Here is a 26,486-nt window from a genome sequence, read left to right as displayed (position 1 = left end):
ACCATCAGCCTAACTTCGCTAGCATCGCCTCGCGGCTGTGCGATCCCTGGGTGTAGTCGAGTTCTACTGTTAGGGCGACTGTGACTGAGATGTCACAGGTCACACCTGAACTTAAGAACAAGAGAGGAAAGTAACAAAAGTTATATTAGGCATGAACCTAAGAGAACTCGACGGAGTCTTCTACAAGTTTCTACCTACTTTATATACCTAGACTACGGCGCACAGACCAACTACCCTAGGTAACTATTTATATACTGACATGAGAAAAGAAGCGACATATGAGAAATAAAACTAATTATACATTGACATGGGAAAGGAAGCGTTTGACATGAGAAAAGAAGATTGGAGTAAGAAGAAAGTAAACAAGAACAACTTTGATCATAAAAATGTCAACAAGACCAAACAAACCATAAAAATGTCCACAAGTACAAACTACTCCCAAACAGGTAATCCGTTCACACAAACCAATAGTAACCAAAGTAATTTCCTATCAACGCATTGCACGGACATAGTATGAAGAACCCTGCTAGTTCCCAATACCTAGCCCCCCACGCTGACCATCTCTGGATTACCCACGCCTTTCCCTCTTCCACGTCCCACATTGCTAACGTCATCCTTCCGCATATTCTACACTGGTGACCGGATAGGTTCCAGTCCGTTGGCCTAGGTTCCCTCCCTATGGCCGCTGCCCTCCTCCGCCATTGTACTTGCTCCGCATGATTCGGAGGTAAGAAAGATAAGATTAAATCAACGAGTTCAATTGGTAGATCTGTAGCTTGCGCCATTTTAGCAGTATGCCGATAGTTTAGCCTCCGTCGAACTGTAGCAGCAGAGGGAAATTATTATATAATAAAAGTGTGACAGATGTGACAGCGTGACGCCGTGACATTCTGGCAAGGTTCTAACAAGCCAGTACGAGGAGGCGGAGGTAGATAGCTGGTGCCGGGGATGAGAGTATTAGATCGGTGGAAGTACCGATGTACGTTCATAACAGTTACGCTGGAGTTTACGCTGGAACTATGCCAGCGTAAAATGGCAGAACGCTAGCGTAAATATACACTACTCTACGCTCCGTTACGCTAGCGTCCCGCCATTTTACATAGTCCCTCGAGGAACTCAATAATCTTCATCGATGTCTTGCTTCCTTATCCTCAAGTCTTCCTGTTCCTGATGCGTTGCAAGCTCAAACCTCGAGCTATGCACTAGAACACTTCGAGACAGATTGAAACTAGCGGATATCTTGTCATTTTGGCTGGATAATTACCTGAAATCATTCTATCTTGAGAAGTGGCTGCCTGAGCAGCCTGACTGACAAGTTCCCAGCCCAGATCTGCCTCCATACAGGCCACCATCACTGGAATCCGGTCAATAAAGAACACGGGGGTAGAGGCGAATATAAGCGCAGCTACCGCAGTTCTTGATGACGATGAACTTGAATGGTCAGAATGGATGCAGTGGAGAAAGGCTTAAACAGCTTCCAACTTCACTCAAATTCACCATAATAATGTAATTCATGCATAGTTTTCGAATTTCGCAAGCAAATTAGCGCTAAATAGAAAACTGCAAATTAGCTGCAAATTTGGGACGTGAATTTGACCGGTCGTAGAGCCTGTGAAATTCACAGGGGGAATTAGGAACCCAGGGCTATTTCCTGTCACTCTACATTAAACATTCCATTTTCTACGTAAGCCAGCCTAAAGTTTTTGCCTTCATTGTATCATAAAGGTGAGTGAGTATCAGATTCTGAGCTGACAGGTTATCAATTACATAATCAAACAGTATCTGAAGACTAGCTTGCCCCAGTCCAAGGCCTCGTTTGACGATGGAATTGTTTGAGTAAGATATGGAGTTCACAGTGAAATGTGACATGGATGCGGCTGTCTATGACAACAACTGTGCTTCAAACCAATAGGCGACAACTTGACGAGTCCACAAGTCAAAAGATCGAAGAAATCGACAGAGAAACAACTGAGATATGACGAGATTGTTGGGGTGGGATAGAGAAGGCATTCAGGGAAGAGGGTTTAAGGTTAGTAATTCTTTTCAAGCAAATAGGAAGAACAGAGCTGCGGGATGATATTTGATACTCTTTAGCTATGACATACAACTGTTTTATACGATAGGGTTCTCATTCAATTAATTCTGGAAAAAGCAACTTGAAAGAAAAGGATGAAAGCTCAGAGGACGATAGAAGGAGAATCTCTCAGAAAAATACTAGTCAAAAATTACAATCCGATCAAATATACAAAACTTCAAGTGGCCTCATTCTGGAACAGAAACTAGCTATAGGTGAGTGTCAGAGTGACTAATAAATAATGATTTAAAAGCTAGCCTGACGTCAAAGGTAAAATAAATGGAAGAAAGATTTACAGCAAGTTCAAAGAAAAAGAGAAATTCAAGTTGTCAATACCACGGGAGAAATAAGTTACAGCCGGTATTTAGAAATACAATCACGGCACATGCGCGAGAGACAACAGAAGGAGAAAAGGAATATCGAGAAAATGATGTCTGGCAACGATGAGAGAAGGCAACCAATACCTTGTAACCAGACCAAAACCCTGCCCCGAACGCCCCTGCTGAGCCCATTAGCACCTCATAGTGTGATGAAATCAGTTTCGTACCGCTTTGCAAGACACACTCATTGAATGGAAGTTGAACTTCACACGTTACCGAACATAGTAACAGGTTCTCACAAAGCATGCAAAAGCAACATTGAAGTCACTAATTTTTAGCCCCGCGAGAACCGTCCTCTTGTCTTTCAGAAACTTCCAGCCTTCCAAAGAAGAAACCAGCCCCACCTTCCTCGAAAATTGCTGGAAGACCGATTTTCTAGAAGAACGGAAATAAGTTTTCAAAGTTTCTAAAAGAATAATGACACGCAAATATGGTACATCATCTCACGCTACGGTAGTTTGGCGGAGAGAGGAGTCATTTGCATCCGACACAACCCTCCTCTAGCTTCGCTGAGTCGGGGATTGATATTCTGTGACTCACCCAAGCCTATGTAAATGCTCTCGTTCAATAGGAGATCGGGAGGAGACGCCCAAGCTGTCAAACGATGAATTCCTCATGGAAGACTCACAGTGGAAGAGAAGCAGTAGAGCGAGATATTCTGGGCTGCACTAAGGCAAGTATGAAAAACGGGACGTGACAACGCCTCGTCATTCCTCCTGCCTTCTTCATATACATCACACGCCCGTCCATTTGGGCTGACAATGCGAAGCCTGGATGGGAATAGTGTTGATCATAGGTTCAGAGGAAATAAAATTGCCGGCTCCATAGGCGCTTTGTTATTTCATTCGACATCAGCGCAGCTTGTTTAAGATGGAACTTTAAAATCGAGATAGCCGCCACCAGCGTCAAGCTACTATGTTATCTCCGAATAGAAGTTACACAAGCGAAAGTATTCAAAGCCTCTTACCACGAAGTTTTCACGTGTGGTACATTCCTCAAATCATCAGACGTCGAGTTACGGTGGGTGGAATAGGTTCGAATAGAAAGTCCAAAGTCCGTTCGCAGCTTGACATTTTTGAAGTCTGATGGACGCAGGTTGAACAGCTGTTCCAGCACCTGCGCATATAGTATCATGACGGAATTCCTGGGTCAAGGTTCTTCCGGACTCGTAGTATGGGCGGTAAATTGTGAGTTGTCCTTCTCAGAGTGTTTTGGAAGTGAGGATGCCGTCCCATGGTCCACTTTCTTACTCCGATCACTAGTCTGTGAGCCGTTCAAACTTTTCATCCTGCCTTTCGAGAACTTCATTACGTATTTTCAAAGGATTCTTTGAAGCCTTGACGGTGCACTTGTAAGGCTCAACGCATAAGCATCCCCCTGAGCCGATAAATAACCAATTTTTAGCATTTACTTATCTGCGCTGTCAAACCTAACTGTGAAAGTGGCGGAGCAGAGCCATCTTCCTATGAGGCCATGAACCTCGAATGGTGATTGGGATGAAACGCACTGGACTATCGTGTCGTGAAGTCACTTTGCTAAACTGTAATCGCCGCCGACAATGGTTGATCTTGTGATGAGAATGAGACAATGGGAGAAATTCGGTCTGCGTGGTGTGCGCCTGGAGGCGCTTGGATAAGTGGAACACCGGCGCGGTGGGCGTGTATCCGTGATTGTGCACATGGCATCAGTTGTCTCATCAAACCCCACGTCGAGCTCATACGAAGAGGAACTTTGCCACGTCCTTCTACCCAGAACACGTTGGTTGGAGCTGCGACCCAGCAGATGAAATGTCAGAGCGTCGGCCGGCGTAAGCCACTTATGCATAAACCACAGGCGCTCACCTGGAAAGCTCCATTGACGAAGAAAGTGCTCCGGCTCCTACATATGGGCCTCTATTGAGAAGCCCCTTAGTCCTGATGAATTCGGCAGGGCATCTTAGGATGCCTTGACTATTTTACCACCCGCCCATCCTGTCCAGCTCCCACCGGCAGTTCCCTCCGCAACTCAGGAAGAGGACGGTGCGGCGCGCAATTTGCGTACCAGCGCTTTTCCGAGCTCGCTAGAAGAGACTCACGTCGTCCTGCGTGTGCCTATCCCAAGGTAAAGTTCTTTAAAAAGATTGCCCCCGTAACGGTCTAATTGCGATAATAAGCTTTGTGCAATCAACGAATAGCCTTACCGGTTGACCATCCACATCGCCCACAATACCTCTCTCACCCTGTATCGTCTTTCGCTCTCCCTCTGCTCCAATCACTCCCCCACTTCCCATCCGCAGACCGTCCCTGCCCGTCTACCACCGCCGGTTAGATGACCAAACAGTTCCATTATACGATCCTGTTGCCCTGAATGCGTCCCCATAACCGAAAATCCTTGAAAGAAGGTTCTACATTGAAAGAACGCTTCACTAGAGGTGCACGACGCAGGCGCAGTGCCAGTTTATACTCCACTTCAACTGGAACCGGTGTAGCATGGTGTCGTCTTCTTCTTCCTCTTCCAACGCAGGAACTGTTTTGACTCCCTCTTCTACGTTGGGAGATTCTCTCAATGAACCTTTACCAACCTTTACGCTCACGGTTGTTGAAGTTGATCAGTACGGCTTTCCCTTGAGAATTTCGCTCTCTGACCCGGAAACTGAATCTCCCGCCACTGTCGTCTGGCACGACAAACCCAGCTCCTGGCCCTCTCTCCCTCCCCTGCCCGGCCGCCGAACCGCCCATTACGCCGTCGCTGCCTCCAGCCATCTCATAAACAACGAAGGAAATGAAAAGAGGGTCTTGATTCAACATGATCACGATTCGACGTACCCGAATGTCACTCTTCTCTCTCTACCAACCCAATAAACACCACACATCGAGTTCATGTTTACATCCTTCCAGTGCGGCAATAGCTTTTCCTGCTAGCAATTCGAAGACCGAGGAGTGTAATGCGGATTCAAGTTCTGAGTTGGAAGACAAATTGGGTTCTTCTGTTGGGATTTTGAGAAAGAATCGGTTGGTGGTATTTCGGGATCAGGAGTTCTGACGCATCAAGGAGAAAAACCTCTTTAACTTGATATCGCCGCTCCAGAGCCCATCCAGCCCGTGGCGCCCACCTGATTTCCTCCGAACCTCTCGAACGCCCCCGGACGTGTCCAGGACTCCCACATAGAAAGTCAAGTGTGCGTTTGCACGAGATTCTATTCCTGTGAGGAGGGGCCTTGTTGGGAGTTTAGTTGTGCATAATAGGTAGCTTTTTATTGAGACGAGACGATGTGGGTTTTGAACTTTCGTATGCAACATTCACTTTGAACTTTTGGCTAGCTCCGATACCAACGTCTCTGTCGCGGACCAACACACTCCCGCTGTCCTCTGACCATCTCACGCTCGAAAACCCAGTCTCATCGACGCCCTCTCCCCAAACCCTCTCTCTAAATCTCATCTCCGATTTATCCCGCATCGTCGCATCGCCCCGCTTTACACCTCGTATCTCTTCACCACTCTTTCCATCTTATTCTCACCCCACATTTCAATAGAGTCCTTCTCCGAGTACAGTTCAAGCTTTTCCTTCCATTGCTGCTGAAGCTACTTCTCCTCGATCTTATTCCTATCGCCAGTGATGATTCTCTCAACATGTCTAACATATCGGCCTCGGTCACTTTTTCACAAAGCTTAATATTGTTAATACCTCCAACGGTTTTGTTAGTATTTGTGTTTTTTTCTTCAAGTTATTTGGTTTTTTGTTGTATCCATATTTCTTATTGTTACATAGAATTGAAAAGGTTTTGTTTTTTTGACTGTGGATCATAGGTGCAGAAAAATCAGGATCGCCGTCACCAGCCTCACGTTGCTTTGTTTATCCACTCGACATTAGCGCGGCAGCTTGTTGAAAGGTCGCGATGCAGATGCTCAACCCATAGACGACAGCCTTGCTATTTCCGTAAAAAATCTCAACAAAACATTTAGGACAAGTTGGTTCCCGAAGAAAAAGACGATGGTAGCCGTGAAGGCCGCGGCCACCACGATGCGCGGTGCGTATAGTGTCCTGTCCGGGTTCGACAGGAAGATCAAAAGCCTCTCGCAACTCAACGTAATAATTTTCGTTTTTGAAATCTGATCGACGGAACCACAACAGCTGTTCCTTCACCTGAGAACATAGACTTGTGAAAGAAGTCCTGAGTTGAGGGTCTTCGCCACTTGTATCATCGTGAGCGGCGGATTCCGATCTGCCCTCCTCAGACTCATTCGGGGGGGAGGATATTGTCCCAGGGTCCGCGATCTGATCATTTTTGGGCGAGAACTGGTTGGGAAGTGGCTCTGTGTGCTCTTCTTCGGCAGGAGAATCCATGCGTTGACTCTCAGATAGGTTTTGACTATTTCGTGATAAAGTCATGCTGGCAGCACTTTCGCTTTGAACAATTGCGGCAGCACTTAGAATATCGTGATCATTGGATCGTTGTGTGTCGATGAGATGCCTTACACAACGCAAGAATTGGAATTTGAGCTCTATGTCCAAAAAATGATGAGGTCACCGTCAGTCCACCACCTGGAGAGGATAAATACTGCCTCACCTAGGTCCAACTCTTCAATCCTATTGATAATCTTATGAAAATTCCCTTTGAATGGACATTTGAGGGACTGGCCAAAATCGAGACGGGAGCCATTACTACTCAAGATGAATTTGGTTGAATTTTTGACTCGAATATAGAGTTCAACGTGGTGAGGAAGCAACAAGCGCGTGAATTTTCTTGGTAATGGGGTACGATGTTGTAGGACAAGGGCGCTTATGAAGTCGGTTTTGATTTTGTTGACGTACTTCAATCTAAGCGACGGAGTGCTCAAGCGACAAGGAACATGATGCGATGCAAGTGCAAAATCACCATTAAGAAAGCTCTTTTCGTCTTGTGACAGTTCTTGCTGAGAAAACACCTTCCAATCCTCCGTGGTCGCAAGAGACCCCGCTAAATCTCCTAGATAATCAGGCATGACATCGATTACATCCTTGTCGTCAAGGAGGTAACGCGCATTATAAAAACCAAATTGGAAGTACGATAAGCGGGAACAAACACTGTCCCGGAAATCTTGACACATTTTATCGTACTCCATCCAATTGAAGTCTGTGAAGGGAAAAGGCAGGCTTTTCAACCATCTCCCAGGCCTACCAACAAATTTGACCCAATCCAACAGCAGCAGGTTTAAGAAGAGTTTGATAATATAAGGCAATATATTTCCTGTACTCCGTACGAGCCAAGAGGTGGGAGATTTGTACGGGCATTGGGGCAGATTCATGGTTGTTGGAAGTAACGCTGTCACTAGAGGCTGGAGGAAGGGAAGCAAGTTGACGAGAAAGATTAGAGCCCCTGCAAAGCTAGCTGCCACGAGTGCCGGTATTGTGGCCGTTTCACTGATGTTCCAAAGAAAGTATATGAGGCCACAGATAAAGAGCCCGATAGATAGTTGCACAGTAAAAAGTAGGGCCTCAACGGCATGAGATACACCCCAACCCTCTAACCCTTCGATGCGCAGCAGCTGCAGCGCGTGCCATTCACGTGGTGGACTGTAATATTTGGTATAGAGAGTGCCTTGCTGGAAGGCGGCGATCCATTGAAGCCAAAAAATACCCATTGCGACGGCAACAAGACTCAGTATGAGACTGAGAAACCAGAGCTGGTTGACCACAATAGCGTGATGGGTTGGCTTGAACGGCTTTGGCAGCTGGGCTGTTCCCTGAGCACTCGTGTCATTGAGCAATCGGACAACCTCGACAAGCAGGTCAGACATCGTGTCTTGTTTGTCCTCCTGAAGAAATTTGTACGACTCGATTGTGAATGCAGCTACGATTGCCAGGAACAGACCCGCCTAAGAATGAATCAGAGGGTGTCGTACCAGTCTAAAAGTCACTTACAACCACCATCAGAAAGTTTATCTCTTCCTTCATCTGCGCATAAACACCTTTGTCGTGCCTCTCGAGAATGTCATGAAACTTTTCCAATGAGTTCTTCGAAGACTTAATGGGGTATTTGTAAGGTTCATCGCATGACCATCCTCCCTGAGCCGATAAATGACCAATTTTTAGCATATGTTTATCTGCGTCGTCAAACCCTACCTCTGAATGTGACGGAGGAGCAGAGCGATCTACCTACAAGGAGGCATGAATTCCGAGATCAATGATGATTTTAAATAAACGCACCTGGGGCTCGTTTGATGGGGCTCCACGAGGCTGTGGACTATCGCGTCGTGCTGTTTTGCTAAACTGTAATGATCGTCGATAATGGTTGACCCTCAAACGATGCGGAAAGGACATACCAGTGTGCCGCTCATTTGTAAGGTAGATGGAAGACCGAAAGAGCAGTAAGCTGAGGATTTATGACGAACATCGCTCTTAAATACGACACGCCCAACTGTCAAATTATGACATCCCTCATGGAAGATCATGGAAAGCAGTGGAGCGGGATATTCTGGGGTGCATTGAGGCAAGTGTGGATAACGGTTCTCAATTGTGGCCGGATACCACGAATATATGATATACCAGGGAAGTAGAAGACTGTAGTGAGAGGTGGGGAGTGGGAGATCAAAGAGATCCCAGGCGGTAACTCGGAGCAGGGAACGGAGTCGGGTCACCCCAAAACGGCGCGTGCCCTGTTCCGAAATACCTATACAATCTTCTAGGTTCTTCCGATACAAAGAAACAAAGGTAGGGTTTGGGTGGGAGGAAAAAATAAAAAGGTGGATTTAGCTGGGTTACATAGCGTACGACGCAGCGGAATAAGGTAGAATGATATTAAGATAGGTTCGGGATAGCACGGTGATACATCATGTAACCAAAACAATCGCACACACACGGGCACACGCCCGAGAACTCACATCGCGCTCGTTCCTCGCGCGATGTTCCACAATGTGATACTGGTCACGACCATGACAACGCCTCATTCCTCCTGCCTGCTCCTCCATAAACATCGCACGTCCGTCCATTTTGGCTGATGATGGGAAACCTGGATGTGATCAGTGTGGATCACGAGTGCAGAAGAATCAGGATTGCTGGCACCACACCAGGTGCTTTGTTATAACACTCGACATCAGCGCGGCTTGAGTTTAAGATAAAACTTGAGGATTAGGATAGCCATCACCAGCGACGTCAAGATACTGAGTTATTTTCCGAATAAAAGTTACGCAAGCGAAAGTATTCAACGCCTCCTACCACAAAGTTTCCATCTGGTACATTCCTCAAAGACATCAGACGCCTTCATTTTTGGCGGGTGGAATACTCAATTCAGGTGGAATAGGTTCGATAGGAAGTCCAAAGTCCGTTCGCAACTTGCGGTAGTGGTCTAGGTTTTTGAAGTCTGATGGACACAGATTGAACAGCTGTTCTAGCACCTGCGCACATAGTGTCGTGACGGAATCCCTGGGCTCAGGGTCTTCCGCACTCATAGTACGGGCGGTAGTTTGCGAGTTGTCCTTCTCAGAGAGTTTTGAAAGTAAGGCTTCTGGCGTCCCATGGTCCAATATCATACCCAGATCACGAGTCTGTGAGCCCCGGGCAGTATGTAGCCCTTCGAATTTTTCTTCGTCCATAAGCCGCTGAGTATCGGATCTATGTTGAGTTCGAAAACCGACAACGGTTGCAGTTTCGCATAAAATGATTGCGGAAGCACTCATGATATCAAGATCGGTGAATCGTCGTACATCAAGGAGATGCTTTACACATCGGAGAAATTGAAACCTGAGTTCTGTATAGAGTTCTTTAAGGACAGTCTACCGCCTGGAGAGGATAGATATGGCCTCACCTAGATCCAACTCTTCAAAATTATCATGGACTTGGAATGGACAATCGAGGGAGCGACCAAAATCGGGCAGGGAAGAATCGCCGTCTAAGATGAGGTTGGTTGAGTTTTTAACTCGAATATAGAGTTCAGCGCGATGGCGAAGTGACAAGCGAGATAGTCTTTCATTATGCCGAGTAAGTTGTTGCAGAACGAGGGCACTTATGAAGTCAACTTTGATCCTCTTGGCGTGCTCCAATTGCAGGCGTACAGTGTCGATGTTCAAGCGACGAGGAAGACTATGATAAGCAATTCTATTGTTCCCATTAAGGAAACTCTTTTCGTCGTTTGACAGATTTTGCTGAGAAAACATCTCCCAGTCGTCCGTGGTCGCAAAAAATGGCACTAGAGTTTCCAAGTAGCCAGAAATGATGTTCATTACTTCCCTCTCGTCAAGGAAATGATCAAGAGCTGAAAGAAGGCCAGATTGAAAGTATGATAAGCGGGGGCGAACACATTCCCGTAAATCTTGACATATCGCATCGTACTTCTTCCAATTGAAGTCCGTGAAGGGTAGGGGCAGGCTTTCCAACCATCTCCCAGGCCTACCAATAATTTCGACCCAATTCCGGAGCAGCAGGCTTAGAACCAACTTGAAGATGTAAAGCAACAGACTTCCGGCACTCTGTATGAGCCAAGAGGTGGGAGACTTATACGGGCATTCGGGGATAGACAGAGTTGCTGGGATGAACGCTCCCACTAGAGACTGGAGGAAGGGAAGTAAGTTGATGAGAAAAAGTAGAACCCCTGTTAAGCAAGCGGCTACAAGGACTGGTATGGCGGTCGCTTTATTGAGGTTCCAGAGAAAGTATACGAGACCACAGGTAAAGAGTCCTATGGATAGCTGCACCATGAAAAGTAGGGCCTCGGGGGCATAGAGTACACCCCAACCGACCAACCCTTCACGACGTAGCTGGCGCAGCGCAAGCGATTTATGGGGTGGAATGGATTTCTCAGTCAAATCTGAGCCTCGGGAGATGGCGGAAATCCACTGAAGACAAAAGGTGCCAATCGCGACGGCAATAAGATTCAAAATCATGCTCAGGAACCATAGATTATTGACCACGATAGCGTGATGATTCGGTGCGAACGATTTTGGCAGCTGGGCTTTTCCCTGAGCACTCGTGTCATTAAGCAGCCGGACGACTTCGACAAGTAGCTCAGACATTGTGTCCTGCTTGTCCTCCTGAAGGAACTTGTACGATTCGATTGTGAACGCAGCGACAATCGCTAGGAACAGGCCTGCCTAGGAAAGAAATCAGCAATCATGTTCCACAAAATCGCTTGTCTATATTTTACCTACCACCACCATCAAGAAGTTTATCTCTTCTTTCATTTGTCTATAGATGTTTTCATCCTGCCTCTCGAGAACTTCATTACATATTTCCAATGGGTTCTTTGAAGCCTTAACGGTGTATTTGTAAGGTTCATCGCACAACCATCCTTCCTGAGCCGATGCATGCAATTTTTTAGCATATAGTCATCCGAGCTGTCAAAACCTACCTGTGAAAGTGGCGGAGCGGAGCCATCTCCCTATGAGGCCATGAATCACGAGGTTAATGAAGATTTTGAGTGAAACGCACCTGGGGCTCGTCTGATGTGACTACACGAGGAGGCTGTGGACTATCACGTCGTGACGATTTACTAAACTATAATCATCGCCGACAATGGTTGATCGAGAGCGAGAAAATGGAAGGGACGTACCAATGTGCCACTCATATTTGAGGTTGGTGTAAGACCTGAAGAGTAAGTTGCTGTCGGCGTATTGAACGAGCATCAGTCTTTAAAAGGGGAAGCAACAGGTCAGAAGGCAGGCTTCGAAGTAAGCGCCAGTGACTATTCCCGTGTTATCGATGGGCCGCAGCACACGGAGATTGGCAGGTGATAGATAGAGATCGAACGACTTGGTCAATAGTGAGAATGTCGACTTTCTGCGGGTCACCCAGGCCTATAGATAAAGGCCTTCATAGGAGAGACGGCGATTGGGAGGAGGCGCTCGAGTGGTCAAATGATGAGATTTTTCATGGAAAAAACTCATGGAAAAGAAGCTGCGATAACGGATATTCTGAGATAATTTGAGGCAAGTATGAATAACGGTAGTGAAATGTTAGTCACGAGAACGCCTCGTTTCTCCTGCTTTCTTCATGTATCAAAAATTGGTACAGCTGGGCCAATGCTGGACGAGAGAAACCATTTGACGTCTGTGATACTGTAGTCAATGCAGCTGGTAATATGACACGTCTCGTTCCTTACTCATGGTTCGCAAATGTGGTAGTATCCAGAGGGATTACAGAATCAACCGCGCGAGGGCGAGTGATTTATTGGACGTGCCCGTGTGTGTGCGCATGTTTGGCTCTCGGAATGTATACCACCGAACAGTGAGCAACCGCACGACTTCAACGAGTAACTCGGACACTGTGTCTTGCTTGTCTTCTTGAAAAACCTTGTACGACTCCACTGAGAATGTAGCGACGATCGCCAGAAAAAGGCCTGCCTAGCAAAAGAATCAGAGGGGATCCGTTGTACCAGAATCGCTTGTTTAGATTTTACCTACCACCACCATCAGAAAGTATATCTCTTCCTTCAACTGCCTACAGACGCTTTCATCATGCCTCTCGACTACTTCATTGCCCATTTCCAATGGATTTTTTGAAGATTTAACGGAGTATTTGTAGGGTTCATCGCACAACCGTTCGTCTGTTGTGGCCACACGTTGATACCGCGAGTTATTACGTCGTAGCGTCCCGCTAAACTAGTATAATCATCGCTGAATGTTGTTGACCTTCAAGCTTCAAGTGCGACAGCGAAATGGTTATACCAGTGTGCCACTCATCTGTAAGTTTGGTGTAAGATTCGGAAAAGCAAGGTGCTGCATGTTCATTACGGACGTCGGTTTTATATTGAAAAGCAACAGGTCATAGGGTAAGCTTTGAAACAAGCACCAGGAATTGTTCCAATATCATCGGTGAGCGAAAACGCGTAGATCTTGACGCGTAGAATTTGGACCAAGTCTATACGATGTTGATTTTTTTGTGCGTCATCCAGGCCTATATGAAGGAGAAAACAACTTGGAGGAGTTCAAAAGTAGGCGCCCGAGCTGTCAGATGTTCATATTCCTCATGGAAAGGCTCATAGAAGAAAGGTTGCGACTCGGCTGGATGATAAGTATGAGTAACGCGAACGGCTGTCGGTAATGCGATATTATTGGTCACGGCCGTGACAACGCCTCGTTCCTCCTGAGTCCTGCCTTCTCCTTCATATACCGCTCGCGTGTCCATTTGTGAACACCACGCGAGGAACGAGTCTCCTACCCTGTCGCTAAGCTCGGCTGTCTCCAAAACAACGGCATTGGAACATCTGTTTTGTTTCCCTTCTTCCCCTCCCGGGCCTTGGACGTCCAGTGTATGGTTAAAGCCAAAGCCACAGTCTCAACGTTTACGAAATTTGTCTTGCTTCAATATCGTAAACTTTTTGTATGAGGCTATGGGCCGTAGGCTAGAAAAGGTTTTATTAATTTCCGACTTCCTGGTGTGTAACTACCCTACCGGAAGCGGTTGAATTACCTGTACCATAACCTTCTTCAATGCCGTTTCATAAAACAGCTGGCAATTGACGTTTAATTAAAAGGGAGATTAGATGGTTTGCGGAAAGTTCATTGTGTCAAATGATTGTTATTTGTCGGTTGGATAAACAAAGTGGAACGATATTGAACATGACGGCTACCTCCGGGCTAGTGAATAGCGCGTCATGCCATGTCATGTTACTCCCTTTTGATGGTTCCAATAATTAGTATGAAAGACCTAATAATCCTACTTGCGAGACGAGGGAATTATAAGGTACTGAAAAACGTGGAAGCTGGAGGAGTTTACACTTAATATTACGCGGTCGTGAAGTAAGTTTAGTATTAATATAAGCAAGTGGTAAACAATCAACCTACATTTTCGGTTCCTGACCCAAGCATTCTCAAGAGTCAATTACACGTTTCTATTCACTTTTCGTTGTGCTTGTGTTGCAGGGACGACTAAGTTGATGATTGACAGGGAAGAAGCGAACATCAGCTGATCAGCGCCACATGGCGCCAACTGCTATGTTGTAACCCAGACCCGGAGTGCAATGTTCGTTACCACAGGGCTTTTTTTTTTTTTTCAAAGACAATGAGAACAAAATAGTGGAGAAAGTGGTGGTTATTGTGCTGTGAGGTTTGAAGAGGCGGTGGAAGAGATCCGACGGAGCATGAGCGAAGAATTCCAAGAAGGGTATAGATGCAGGGCTTAAGTGAATAGACTATGGCTATACTATGGCTATAATATGGAGCCGCGGCCTTTTCCTTTCCTGCCCTTCCCTTTCTACCAACAATGTCCTCCGCCCCCGCCGCCGTCCTCGTCGCCGACTTGCCCAGCAGAGCAGTCCGTTTCGACGACCAATGTGTCCTCATTCCAGAGCCCTCCCCGCCCCGCAGCAGACGCCCAAAAGTCGTGACAAAATCATACTCACTTCCTCTATGGAAACGTCGCACGTCGCCAACGCCGGCATCAGACTCTGAATGTGCATATGACGGTGGTGGTGGTGGTGGAGGGCCCAAAACCTCGACTACCACTGCCTTTCCGAGCTCGCCAGAAGAGACTCACGTTGTCCTCCGTGTGCCTATCCCAAGGTAAAGAAAGTTCTTTAAACTGTTGCCCCCGTAATCGGTCTAATTGCATTAATAAGCTTTGTGCGGTCGACCAATAGCACTACCCGCTCACCATCCGCGTCGCCTACAATACCTCTCTCACCCTGTCTCGTCTACCGCTCCCCCTCAACCCCAATCTCGCCCCCTCTTCCCACCCGCAGACCGTCCCTGCCCATCTACCACCGCCGGCCAGATGACCAAACAGTTCCATTACGACCTTGTTGTCCTGACTGCGTGCCCATAACCGAGGAATCCTTGAAAGAAGGTTCTACCTTGAAAGAACGCTTCACTAGAGGCGCACGACGCAGACGCAGTGCCAGTTTAGATTCCACTTCAACTGGAAACGGTAGTATCATGGTGTCTTCTTCCTCTACTCTAATTTCCTCTTCGTCGTCGTCTTCCAACGCATCAAGTCTTTTGACTCCCTCTTCTACGTTGGGAGATTCCCTCGATGAACCGTTACCAACCTTTACGCTCACGGTGGATGAAGTTGATAAACGACGAAGGAAATCAAAGGAGGGTCTTAATTCATCACGATCTCGATTCGACGTGCCCGATCGTCATTCATCTCTCCCCACCGATCCAACCAATACCACTTCACCACATAACATCACTATACCACGTAAATCTTCACCAATAGCCGAAGAAGACGAGAATGAATTATTCCCATTACCTTCTCCTCGTCGATCACCTTCGTCTTCACCTCATAGTTCTTCACCTAACAAGACCTCTCCTCGAGTTTCACCAAAAGTGTCTCCCGTACCGAGTCCTAATGATTCGAGTTCATGTTTACATCCTTCCAGTGCGGCGATAGCTTTTCCTGTTAGCAATTCGAAGACCGAGGAACGTAGTGCGGATTTAAGTTCTCAGTTGGAAGAAAAGTTGGGTTCTTCTGTTGGCATTTTGAGAAAGGATAAAGTTGGAGGTATTTTAGGATCAGGGGCTTCGAAGCCTAAACGAGAAAAACCTTCTTTAACTCTCGTTTCATCTCCTACTGGAGGAGGAGGTGGTGGTGATACTGCACCCAACTCACCTGTGTCTCCTTTGACCACAACCACGAATTCTGCGACAAACCCCAAGTCTTCTTCATTCACTTCTCTTTCACAACCATCATCATCATCATCTCCTCGTCAACCTAAATCATCTCCACGCTCAGGAACAACCAAGCCTATTCGATCATTTTCGGCTTCAACACCTTCACTCGGTTCTTCTAAACATGTTTCTCCTTCTCCTTCGTCACCTTCGAATCGAATAGGGTCATTCACTTTACCGTTTTTGAGAGCGGGTGGAGCGGTGTTGAAAGGTGTGAATTCGATTTCTGGAGGTGGTTTGGGTGGGGGTGGGGGTGCTATTTGAAGGGAAGGGTGGAGGAGGGGAGAGGTAGTGATGAAGGAAAGCAAGTTTGAGTCAGAAACAAGGTCTCGGTTTTATTTATTGTATTTTCCTTTTTTTTCGGGACCGCATATACAGATGCGTATGCATCCCGACAACCCCTGACTCCTTTATCCCTTGATAAGCATCTGCTTAACAATCCCCTTGTAGGATGATGACATACATACACCCGAACGAGTTTTTTGTATTCCGTTTTTTCTTTTTTTTTCTTGTTGTTTTTTTTTTTTTTGTAATCTAATTTTGGAAAAACCTCATTAATGCCCTCTGTTTTCTTTTTTATTTTCTAATTCAAAGCACGTTTTTAGTATTCCCTCTTTGTATTAATTTTCCTTTTTTTTGCTATTTTTCTTGTCTCTTTTTTTTATTGGCTAATTTTTTTTTTCTCGGTGTCGTGCAAAAAGTTACATATTTTGATATCACATAGTAATACCATGAATATACCATATAAACTCTGTTTTTCGTTTATGATAGGTGGATATTGATTGTTGTTGTAGGAAGGAGACAGAAGGGTCACGGTGATTGTGCTAGAGATCAGTGGGGGATGCTCTCGATCCTAAGTAGTAGGCAGTGAGATCTGAGTTTGATGGGTTCTGGAGGATAGGACTTTGAAAGAGATAGATTATGGCCCATAGTATGACGCGCGACTCAAAGCGCCGTCGCGTGATGCATTGATGGGTAATTCTCATCATTGTTCAAAATTATTCAACTCCTCTTGTGGCAGACTTGGGTTCCACGCCATCCTTCTTCTCCCACAAGTCAAGTACTTCCTGTAACTTGGGTACGATTGTACCCGATACACATGATCGTCATCAAAAATGAGGACCCTGAATGACACGGGTTTTATCCCAGCTCGAAAAGAAGAAAATCGATGTGAGTTTCTCTTTGTTATCATATCATCATGATCATCATGTTGCGGGGTAGAGAAATCCACGGCATATATAGGTAGTACCTAGGTCTAGTATATAAAGATTCATTCCCACCCAACCGACAAATCGCTGCTTCTTCGCCACGCCACCGCCAGCCCTAATGTTCACATCTCTAGTACTACTGGCGCTAGGGATTCTGCGATCCGCTGCACAACATCCATACCATGCCAATTCCATATTTTCTACGCCTTCAAGTTCGATGAAACCGTGGTTGAACTTGAATCACCCAGAACAACAGTACTATTATAATACTGCTGTATCCGACTCTCCTCGAGGACCACTATCATCATTGTCATTGTCGTCTCTTGACGAAAATGAGTATACGGTTCTTTCTGATCATCCTCTTTATCCGAATTATAATGTGAGAATTAAGAAGAGTCGATTTTGTGATGAGACTGTCAAGTAAGTTAACGTTTCTCTCTGTCTTTTTTTTTTTCGCTTGACATTGACCCGGATTTGAACTTTTTTCTGTTAGTGGTTTCACGGGATACATTGATATCGAAGCTCGACACCTCTTTTTCTATTTCTTTGAAAGCAGAAGCGATCCTGATAAAGACGATGTTATATTTTGGACTAACGGTGGTCCTGGGTGTTCTTCTTCTCTCGGACTCTTCTTTGAACTTGGTAAGTCCTCCCAAGTAACAAGTATTTTGCTGAGGAATAGAGAAATAACTTATATTTTATTATCTTGATACTAGGTCCTTGTAGGATTCCAGACGAAACAGGTCCGAAATTCCATCCGGAATCATGGAACTCGAATGCGAATATCTTTTTCATCGATCAACCTGTCGGTGTTGGATTTTCGTATGCCGAGTTTGGTGAAACTGTGGTAATGTGTCCTCTTTTCCTTTCTCTATCATAAAACTTCATCTTGACTGTGCTTTTTTCCCCCATGATGTACTAGTCGACTTCGGAAGAAGCAGCCGTTGATATAGCTGCATTTGTATCAATCTTCTTTGACCACTTCACTCAATTTGAAGGACGCGGTTTTCATATGGCAGGCGAATCCTACGGTGTAAGTCATCCAAAAAGTTCCTATCCCCCGACCTAATAGATACGTTTAATACTCAGGGACGTTATATACCGCTCTTTGCTTCAGCAGTATACGACAACAATGCACGTCGAGTCGATGCCGGATTATCTCCCATAAACTTGAAGTCTGCTATGATCGGTGAGAGTTCTTGACCTTTAGCCCATTAATGCGGCGAGTTAATTTCTTCTTGAAAAAAGGGAACGGAATGACAGATTCATTTAAAATGATACCGTCGTACTATGATATGGCGTGTACACCTGCTTCAATTAAACCTTTCGTCGATATATCTTCTTGCGTCCAGATGAAACAAATCGTAAGTCGAGCGAACATTTTCTTTTCTTGATATAAGCATACTGATTATTGCTATTCACTTTTTTCTTTCTTTTGTTTTCGTTAGGCGGACAGATGTGACAAATGGATGAAGAAAGCTTGTGTCGACCATTTCGATCATATCGATTGTGCAGCTGCGTATAACTTTTGTCAACTTTCATATGCGGGTCCGTTTTATGCTACTGGTAATTCTTACTCTTACTTCGATGGAAACCCTGAACTGACTCCTCTTTCTTCGTCAGGTAAGAACCCGTATGATATCAGTAAACCCTGTGAAGGTGGTTTATCAAGCTCGCTCTGTTACCCCGAAACATCGTTCGTAACCAAGTAAAAAGGCATCGTCTGTCATACTAAATCTCAGTCTTTCGCCAGTCACGTCCTCAACTACCTCAACAACGCAACCAATCGCCAAATGATGGGCGTCGATTCAACACCAACCATCCCCAAAAATATGACTTCCTGCACTCCCTTTGTCAGTACCGATTTCGCATTAACAGGAGACATCCTCCACCCAACAACCCATTACGTTTCCGCCCTCCTCGAACGTGGAATTCGGGTCCTTATCTACGTTGGTGCATATGATTGGATTTGTAATCATGTTGGGAATGAACGTTGGGTTTTAGGTATGGAGTGGAGTGGGAAGGAGGAGTTTGGGAGTGTCGAGAAGAGGGAATGGGTGTTTGATGGAGAGAGAGCTGGAGTGACTAGGAGTGCTAAGGGACTTACTTTTGCTACGATTGATGGTGCCGGACATATGGTACGTTTATTCGAGGCTTTAGTGATTTGATGGTTTTTCAACTTGGTGATCGTGTTTCATCAGGTTCCTCATGATAAACCGAAGCAAGCTTTGGCGATGGTACAGCGATGGTTGGCGAATGAGGATTTGTAGTGTTACGCAGCGTAAGACCAGTCAATGGGAAGATGGAAATATTTATATAAAACCCTGTTTTCGCGTTGCTTCTAATAAAGCAGCATCGGCCCCGGTATGAACTCAAAAGAAATTTTCGTTTCGTTTCCGAAAATCCAATCAAGCTATTCAAGTAAAATCTATGCGAGATCCAACCATTACACCATTCGAACTCACATAAGCGCCTACTAGATAAGAAGACGTTGCAGAAAAAAATAGAGAGAATGCAGAGTGAATCAATACGGATCGTCAGCATGCCAGTGGAAGGTGGCATAATGCTCGAGTATGACTAGACTATCTAGTCGCGATGGCCAATTAATATTCTATTGGTGCGGTCCATCGTGGATCTGCACCGCTGCATCCAAAAACTCCTATGTAAACCTGTTTCATGCAGCTGGTAGTAGTATGTACTAAACTCAACATTGTTCAATGGCTCATAACTCTACACTGATTGTCCTCTCCTCGGTTCCCCTGTATTCGTCGCATAAACGGCCGAATAAAGTCTCTATCGATTGCGGAAATCAAAATTGGGAAGTAGCCGAGGCAATAGCGGGCTTAACTGCTTTATCAAATGATTGCCCCAAGTGTTCGCTTATTCGAAACTTTCATTCCAGTTTCAAAAGCCCATAATCATTGAATCGTATGAACACACATAATCGTAAAAGACGTACAATGAAACAAAGAATGCTATATAAATCAGTACTAAGCAACGTACTGAGAACGGTACTTAGAATGGTTATGTGGAACGATACTCGATAACCATGATTTCTCCTCCTTGCTTTCTTGTTGATCCTTTGTGTCCTCTTCCTCTTTTGCGCGCTGTTTATATTTTTCGAATTTTTCAAGCACAACTTTGTACAAATCCATCAATTCAGCGGAAAGACCCTTGTCAACGGGGGAGTCTGCTGTAACAGGTTCGTTGTGCGATTTGGAACCGCTCCCCGATCCATCCATATCCACAGAACGGGGTTCGTCGGTGTCGGTGGCTTTGGTCCCGTATATAGTTTGTAACCTTTCTATAGCCCTCAAGACGAACTCTATAGCGGCAACTTCCGTTGCCTCACACCTATGGCCGTCTAAGTACCAGTCAGAAAAGCGCAAAAGCTGGTCCAGTAGCTCTGCGTAAGATGATAAGTTTGACAAAATTTTGACGTAGGAACAACGAAAATTAGCTTACCTGGTGAGAGCGTTTCTGCGTCCCGCGTAGTGCGAATGGGACATTCGATGGAGGTACTCTCATACTTGCTTTCGGCATCGGAAGTCGCTTGAGACGTCAGCTTAAAATGATGAAACGAATTTTTGATTCGAACATAAAGCTCGACACGATGTGGGAGTAGAGTACGATGAAGTTTCTCGTATTGAGAGACAAAGCTCTGGAAGGTAACGGCACTAAGGAAATCATTTTTGAGATTCCTTATATGGGAATTGAAGGTGCCTGGGAGACTCGGAATTTGTTGGTAGTCTTTAAGAGCTCGATCTACCTTGGAATCCTTCTTTGCAAATAGACCCTGAATCACTTCTTCCGCAGCTGTAGCTGTTGTGCCATATAAGTCTTGCAGACATTGATGAACGACATGAACAGCGTTTGGTTTGAAGAGAAGCATCTCCATGGCTGAGGCCAGTCCATGTACGCAGTAATGGGAGTACGTGGACTCAGTTTTAGACGTCTGAGGTCCCTTGCCTTCGCGTTTGTCACGCCAGACATTTTCGCGTTGGTCACGCCAGACATTGTCGAATATTTGCCACGTATAGTCAGTGAGAAGTTCGACCTGCTGTTTATGCCAATCCCGAAGCTTCTCGAAACCTGGAAGCCGGTAGAAAGGCAGAGTAACGATGATTGACAATAAGACGCAGCCACGATGAAAAACCCATGAAAGGGGAGATTTATAAGGACATTGAGGGATGTGCAACGTTGATGGAATTATCCTCCCGAGCACCGATTGAAGGAGTGGCATGATGGCGGCGATGGCCAACAAAAGGGCTACAACACCACCTGTAATGACGACAGGAACTGCCACCCTGTTATTCACCGACCACAAGAGGTACATCAAGCCGATAGTGAAAAGGACAAAGGCACCTTGGACGGTGAGCAAAAGGAACCCCGGTACGTGAGGTACTCCCCAGCCCATCAAACCCTCGAAACGAAGTTGCCGAAGGGCCAATGCATCGTCATAAGATTTCCGCTTGAGCTCTTTGCGTTGAAATGTGGAGAGCCACTGAAGGCAGAATGTACCAACAACGACAGCACTGAGGCTCAGAGTCATGCTCAGGAACCACAGTTGATTGATAATGACGTCGTTATCATCAGGGTCGAAATCCAAGCTCGTCGTATCTCGTGGAGGCACTGTTCCTCGGGCGTCCGTATCATTTAGCAGCTTGACAACGTCAATTAGCAGCTTGACAGTGTCTCCGAGGCGGACAACAGTCTCATGACTGTCGTCTGCTCGCAGCCACTCAAAGGACATGACTGTAAAAGAAGTGACAACAGCCAAGAACAAACTGGCCTAGAGTAGGTGAGTATGATTACATGCGCATAAGACTGGCTGCAAAGAGCTTACTACGACCAATAAATCGGAAATTTCGGTCTGCAGCTCTTTGTAACGCTCTTCGTCTGCTTTGTCTACCACTTCGAAACATTGCTCCCAGGGATCCTTGGAGGATTCATCCATCGGAAAACGATACGGCTCATTTTCACATGTCCAAATCCCCTAGAGGAGAGGGTGTGAGCCATAAGCGTTACACGATGGACTTCAAAAACCAACTTTAGTATATCGGGCCCTCTGTGGTTCGGTAGGATAACATCTACATTCGATTTCCTACTTCTTCGTCAGTCTAATCCATAGTTATAGCTAGATTAGAGACAAACCTCGTTCCCGTTCCTGAACTGAGAGACGGAATGAGTATGATTTCCTAGTGGTGCAAGAAGGGCTTACCTTCCGTCGATTAGAAAGCATGAGTAGTTAGTTGGTGGTGAAGATGTGGGGAACTTGAGCGACTGGCAGACTTTGAATTTGAATGCTCTTATAAGCCATCCCATTGCCGTGCTTCTACGGAATGAAAATAGCGCGGGCATGCGGCTTGTCTTAACGAATTACATGAGCGGCTAGTCATCGGAGCTGAGTTCATTTCCGATGTGTCTCTCGGAGGGCAGCGATTTTTTTCTTCGGTTACACTTTGACTTGGAAAATACTTGTTCAAACACTGTTAAGGACCTCCTCCGAAAGAAATGTAAGCATAATCAAAGGATAGAGTAGGCAGAAGCAGATATTGGCATTTCTTCTCAGCGTTTAAAGGAGCGCTCGAGAAGCACGACATGCATAGAACCGCCGCATTTCTGGTTCAGCTAAGCAGAAGCAGATACTAGCATGTGTTCTCAACGTTTGAAGGAGCGCTCGAGAAGCACGACATGCCTAAAACCGCACTTTTTATGGTTCAGGTTCCAATTCGGCAGGGGATATCACATTACGATGTGGAAGCTGGCTCAAAGAAAAGCCTGCTATGGTTCAGATCTGAGGTGAGGCGGTATCAAAGCAGGGAAACAACATACTAAAGATATTAAACAGTAATTCTTATGATGGCCCAAGCCTGATCGAGTATGAATTATTTTCACGATTCTGCTTCAAAGCGCTGTAAGCATGACTGACTGAAAGAAACAGCCGACGAAGTGATACAGGAAACGAAATAAACGAGGGAACCTGTATGTATCGGGGGACCAAAGAAGGGCGGGATTATGGTAAGCGCCCTCACCTAAGTACCCAAGATAGACGACTCGCTGTCTCTGCGTGGCCCACTTCCAAGTTCTCCCAGTACAATGAGAGGACATAGCAGTCTATAGCCTGGAAAAGATGGTGGATTATTGACGTCGCATAAATGAGATAGGATCGGTTGAACAGCAGAGTAACGTGCCGGCAAGTTCGTGCGCGTGCGTATGGAAGGGTGTCGATGACGACTCTCAAACGAGGCCACTCCGTTAATGTGATGACTAGCCTTTACAGAAGATGGGGAAACCTTGTCAGACTGATTTCGAAAGATGGCGCGAATCAGGTGGTAATTCCACGTTGATGAAGTCGTCCGAAGCTGTTGCTGCGGGCACAGTCCAAGACTGAATAGAGATCGACCCCAAAGAAGATACTGACGCCCAAGAAGCTATAAATGTTTCTGTGTAAAGATCAACAATGACAGGCTGAGTTTCGATTCATTCCATTTATTCCAAACAAGCGATCTACATCACGTACAAGGACACTCGCCTTCAAAGTTCAAACTGGTTTGAAGTCAATTGTCCTAGTTTTTCGGACATACAATAGAAGTTTCAACCCCTCTTCGGAATATCAACAGCTCGGTCATCTTTAATATCCAGTGGCACATGGAACCGCGGTGCATATCTGCTCGCAATCACAGCAGGCGGCTCGGAAGGTGGGACAGGAAATTCGTTCAACTCCTTTCGCAAGCTGGCCAAAGATGAAAGCCGCAGGGGAAGATCTGACAGCAGGGAACCGGCATTACTGGTGGTTGATGACGGACGTTTTAGCCAGGCAGGGCTGGGTGGTGGCAAGACATTTTTTATTCCCATGCTCTCCTTTTCATTTGCGACACCAAATTGCTCATCTGGAACCAAAATAAGTCTCTTCAATGCTGAAGGTGTTGAAGAAAGCCTGATTGGAACGCCCTCGGTTATTGAGAAGCGCGAGGACCCATGACCAACGATAAATGAATCATGTTTCAGTTCGACCCCAGCGGGCAGTTTATAAGATGGGAAGGCGTTTTTCTCGGGATCTGCCTTGTGATCATAGAAGGTGCCTGTGGTAAAGTTCATGCCAGCCAGCGTCCTATCGACTTCGACTTGAAGAGAAATAAATGAGCGTGATATCAGGCCAATGATTACAAGAGAAACATACGGTAATGAACGAGGCCTTTGCCAAAGTTAAGGCGACATATAACGCCCAAGATGGCGGTAGTGACCACGCAGATGTAACTCGTTATAGTGATGGTACCGAAAAAGGACGATGAAATCAATATGAATTGGTAAACTGTATTCAATTTTGAGCTACAGCTTTGATCGGAAGAAACAAAACGGCAGACTTACTGGGAGTGCTGAAGAGCACTGAAAAAAGCACGATGAGAAATAACGAGATTGTACAAAATACAATGTAAAGTTTCCAGCATTCTCGGCGAACACAGACCCATCCCTTAAAAAACATCAGCCAATAAAAAACGATTGAATGTTCAAACTCACCCAAATAAGCCAAGGGAAGAGGAGCTAGGGTACACGAATCAAAGGGCTGGCTGTGTTAAAGGCGAATGAAACGCACCACCAAAGCCACTACAAGGGCCACAAGTAATGACATTTGGTTTGGAACCAACTCTCCGATTGCGGCGTGGTTGATCTTCCCAAGCCATAAACCAATAGCAGCTATAGAGAAGAATAGAGCAAGCTGTAGACCAGCCGAAAACAATAGAATGATCTAAAACGAAACTCGATACATGATTCGAAACGCTGATTCATTGGTGCACACCTTGTAGATTCGCCTGATTTGGTTGGACGCCCCGACGCGGGCAAAAGACTGGTTTGCAAAGACCTAATGCGAAGGTATATGATTAACTTTGTTCAATCACCATCGAAGATTACTGACTATGAGCAGTTTGTACGAAAGATACGTCAAGGCAACGAGCGTGCAGGCATATACAACGAGAACCCCAATCTAGTGGAGCTTGGTTAATGCTTCGCAACGAGGGCCGTTGTATAGGTACTCACCGCATGTGCACGCGTCTGATCCCACCAATTTCCCAAAAAGTCCCTGTTGGAGCACACGCCCGGAACTATCAAATCCTTATAGACGCTCTCCAGATGACTCGTTGAGTGAATTCGGTAACCAGCCCATACAGTGCCAAGGAGATGCCCGAAAATCCCGGCTCCTAGGTGAGGTATACTTTCAGTAACCAACTGTGCGCTCCGTCAGGTAGATGAAAGGACAAATTGCGCCAAGACGACATACAGTCACTAACGCAAGTGAAAGCAACCAGAACTGGAAGCACAGGACAACGATATCCTCTCGTATACCATCTTGGATGCTGGACCATTTCCATTAAAACACAGCTAAAAAGGAAAGACGACATGACAAACTCACATGTCGCGGAGCCATCTTAGAGAATAGATACAGTTGTCAGGTAGGTCAAGGGACCCGGCGATAATTCTGGCATCAGCGAAGGCATGTCCTTGGACTTGGTCATTGGTTTCTTGTGGATAGACAGAGGAAGTTCCATTAACCTGAGTCAACATCAGCTTCGTCTGCTTTCCTATTCCTGATTGATGAAGTACGACATACCAGAATAGATCCTTCGCTATCCATTTTCCACATGACACGACAAACAGCACCGGACTGGTTAGGAAAATCATCGCAAACAACCAATTTCCCATCGCTGAACAGAGGTAGGCCGCTCTTTGCCTGAGAAGGGTTGGTTTGCGCAATGATCCCCGACAATACCTGAGTGCCTGCATGGTTGTTGGCAAGAGTAACTCCCTCCAGGACCACCAGGATCAAACATGCAAGCAACGCGAACGTAAAGTAAAGAAGTGTAAACCGAGTCAACGTAAGTCTGGTAAACTGTAATCGGGGGAGAGTTAATTATGAGAGAGAACATGAAAGAGATGACGTTACGCACAAATGCTCTGCCCCGGGCAGACCAACTTGAAGGGGATTCCAAAAACTTCATAATTTAAAAGAATAAACGAAACAAACGCATTACCAGAATGCAGAAATGACGGGACCACCAGTGAAAGGGAGAAAACGAACGAAAGATATGAAAGCGTAGCTTGAGACAGGAATTGGGCGACGGGAAACCCCGACCCCTGATGGAAATATGACCAATATCACCATGGATCGACTTGTTACCATGGCTGCCACAGTAAAGCGACGTGTTTTCATCTCATAGAATCTCTCTCTGTCGCTGAAGTGATATACCTGAATACTAGAGAA

The 26,486-nt window shown here is 45.8% G+C and overlaps 8 protein-coding genes across 8 annotated transcripts; 3 read left to right on the top strand and 5 right to left on the bottom strand.

Moving 5' to 3' along the window:
* Positions 1-455: 455 nt before the first annotated feature.
* AGABI2DRAFT_151233 (hypothetical protein) lies at positions 456-614 on the bottom strand (the record flags this gene model as incomplete). The annotated part of the gene is made up of 1 exon (XM_006461437.1): positions 456-614. One exon carries the CDS (start codon positions 612-614, stop codon positions 456-458), a length of 159 nt encoding a protein of 52 aa, XP_006461500.1.
* A 3,427-nt stretch (positions 615-4,041) lies between these two features.
* Positions 4,042-5,294, top strand: AGABI2DRAFT_118391 (hypothetical protein; the record flags this gene model as incomplete). Its single annotated transcript, XM_006461436.1, has 3 exons — positions 4,042-4,320; positions 4,394-4,554; positions 4,922-5,294. The coding sequence occupies 3 exons, from the start codon at positions 4,042-4,044 to the stop codon at positions 5,292-5,294; spliced, it is 813 nt and encodes a 270-aa protein (XP_006461499.1).
* A 2,562-nt stretch (positions 5,295-7,856) lies between these two features.
* Positions 7,857-8,274, bottom strand: AGABI2DRAFT_192984 (hypothetical protein; the record flags this gene model as incomplete). Its single annotated transcript, XM_006461435.1, has 1 exon — positions 7,857-8,274. A coding segment is annotated over exon 1 (354 nt), but the record flags the coding sequence as incomplete, so codon positions are not given.
* A 2,594-nt stretch (positions 8,275-10,868) lies between these two features.
* Positions 10,869-12,089, bottom strand: AGABI2DRAFT_205303 (hypothetical protein; the record flags this gene model as incomplete). The annotated part of the gene is made up of 5 exons (XM_006461434.1): positions 11,957-12,089; positions 11,836-11,901; positions 11,756-11,785; positions 11,556-11,699; positions 10,869-11,498 (listed from the first exon to the last, which is right to left on the bottom strand). Coding segments are annotated over exons 1-5 (885 nt in total), but the record flags the coding sequence as incomplete, so codon positions are not given.
* Positions 12,090-14,607: 2,518 nt separating this feature from the next.
* Positions 14,608-16,280, top strand: AGABI2DRAFT_118388 (hypothetical protein; the record flags this gene model as incomplete). The annotated part of the gene is made up of 2 exons (XM_006461433.1): positions 14,608-14,906; positions 14,963-16,280. 2 exons carry the CDS (start codon positions 14,608-14,610, stop codon positions 16,278-16,280), a joined length of 1,617 nt encoding a protein of 538 aa, XP_006461496.1.
* A 1,161-nt stretch (positions 16,281-17,441) lies between these two features.
* Positions 17,442-19,494, top strand: AGABI2DRAFT_69247 (hypothetical protein; the record flags this gene model as incomplete). The annotated part of the gene is made up of 10 exons (XM_006461432.1): positions 17,442-17,644; positions 17,718-17,866; positions 17,941-18,071; positions 18,147-18,257; positions 18,314-18,413; positions 18,473-18,588; positions 18,673-18,790; positions 18,848-18,920; positions 18,978-19,362; positions 19,426-19,494. 10 exons carry the CDS (start codon positions 17,442-17,444, stop codon positions 19,492-19,494), a joined length of 1,455 nt encoding a protein of 484 aa, XP_006461495.1.
* A 1,874-nt stretch (positions 19,495-21,368) lies between these two features.
* Positions 21,369-21,977, bottom strand: AGABI2DRAFT_69067 (hypothetical protein; the record flags this gene model as incomplete). Its single annotated transcript, XM_006461431.1, has 1 exon — positions 21,369-21,977. A coding segment is annotated over one exon (609 nt), but the record flags the coding sequence as incomplete, so codon positions are not given.
* Positions 21,978-23,724: 1,747 nt separating this feature from the next.
* AGABI2DRAFT_178635 (hypothetical protein) lies at positions 23,725-26,223 on the bottom strand (the record flags this gene model as incomplete). Its single annotated transcript, XM_006461430.1, has 12 exons — positions 23,725-24,351; positions 24,408-24,539; positions 24,596-24,698; positions 24,746-24,769; positions 24,822-24,974; positions 25,026-25,088; positions 25,143-25,211; positions 25,265-25,453; positions 25,506-25,581; positions 25,638-25,777; positions 25,836-26,114; positions 26,173-26,223. 12 exons carry the CDS (start codon positions 26,221-26,223, stop codon positions 23,822-23,824), a joined length of 1,809 nt encoding a protein of 602 aa, XP_006461493.1. The 3' UTR covers positions 23,725-23,821.
* Positions 26,224-26,486: the final 263 nt, after the last annotated feature.

Source organism: Agaricus bisporus, assembly GCF_000300575.1.
Source record: "Agaricus bisporus var. bisporus H97 unplaced genomic scaffold AGABI2scaffold_5, whole genome shotgun sequence".
Taxonomy (NCBI): Eukaryota; Fungi; Basidiomycota; class Agaricomycetes; order Agaricales; family Agaricaceae; genus Agaricus; species Agaricus bisporus.
This window is presented reverse-complemented; position numbering and strand designations above follow the sequence as displayed.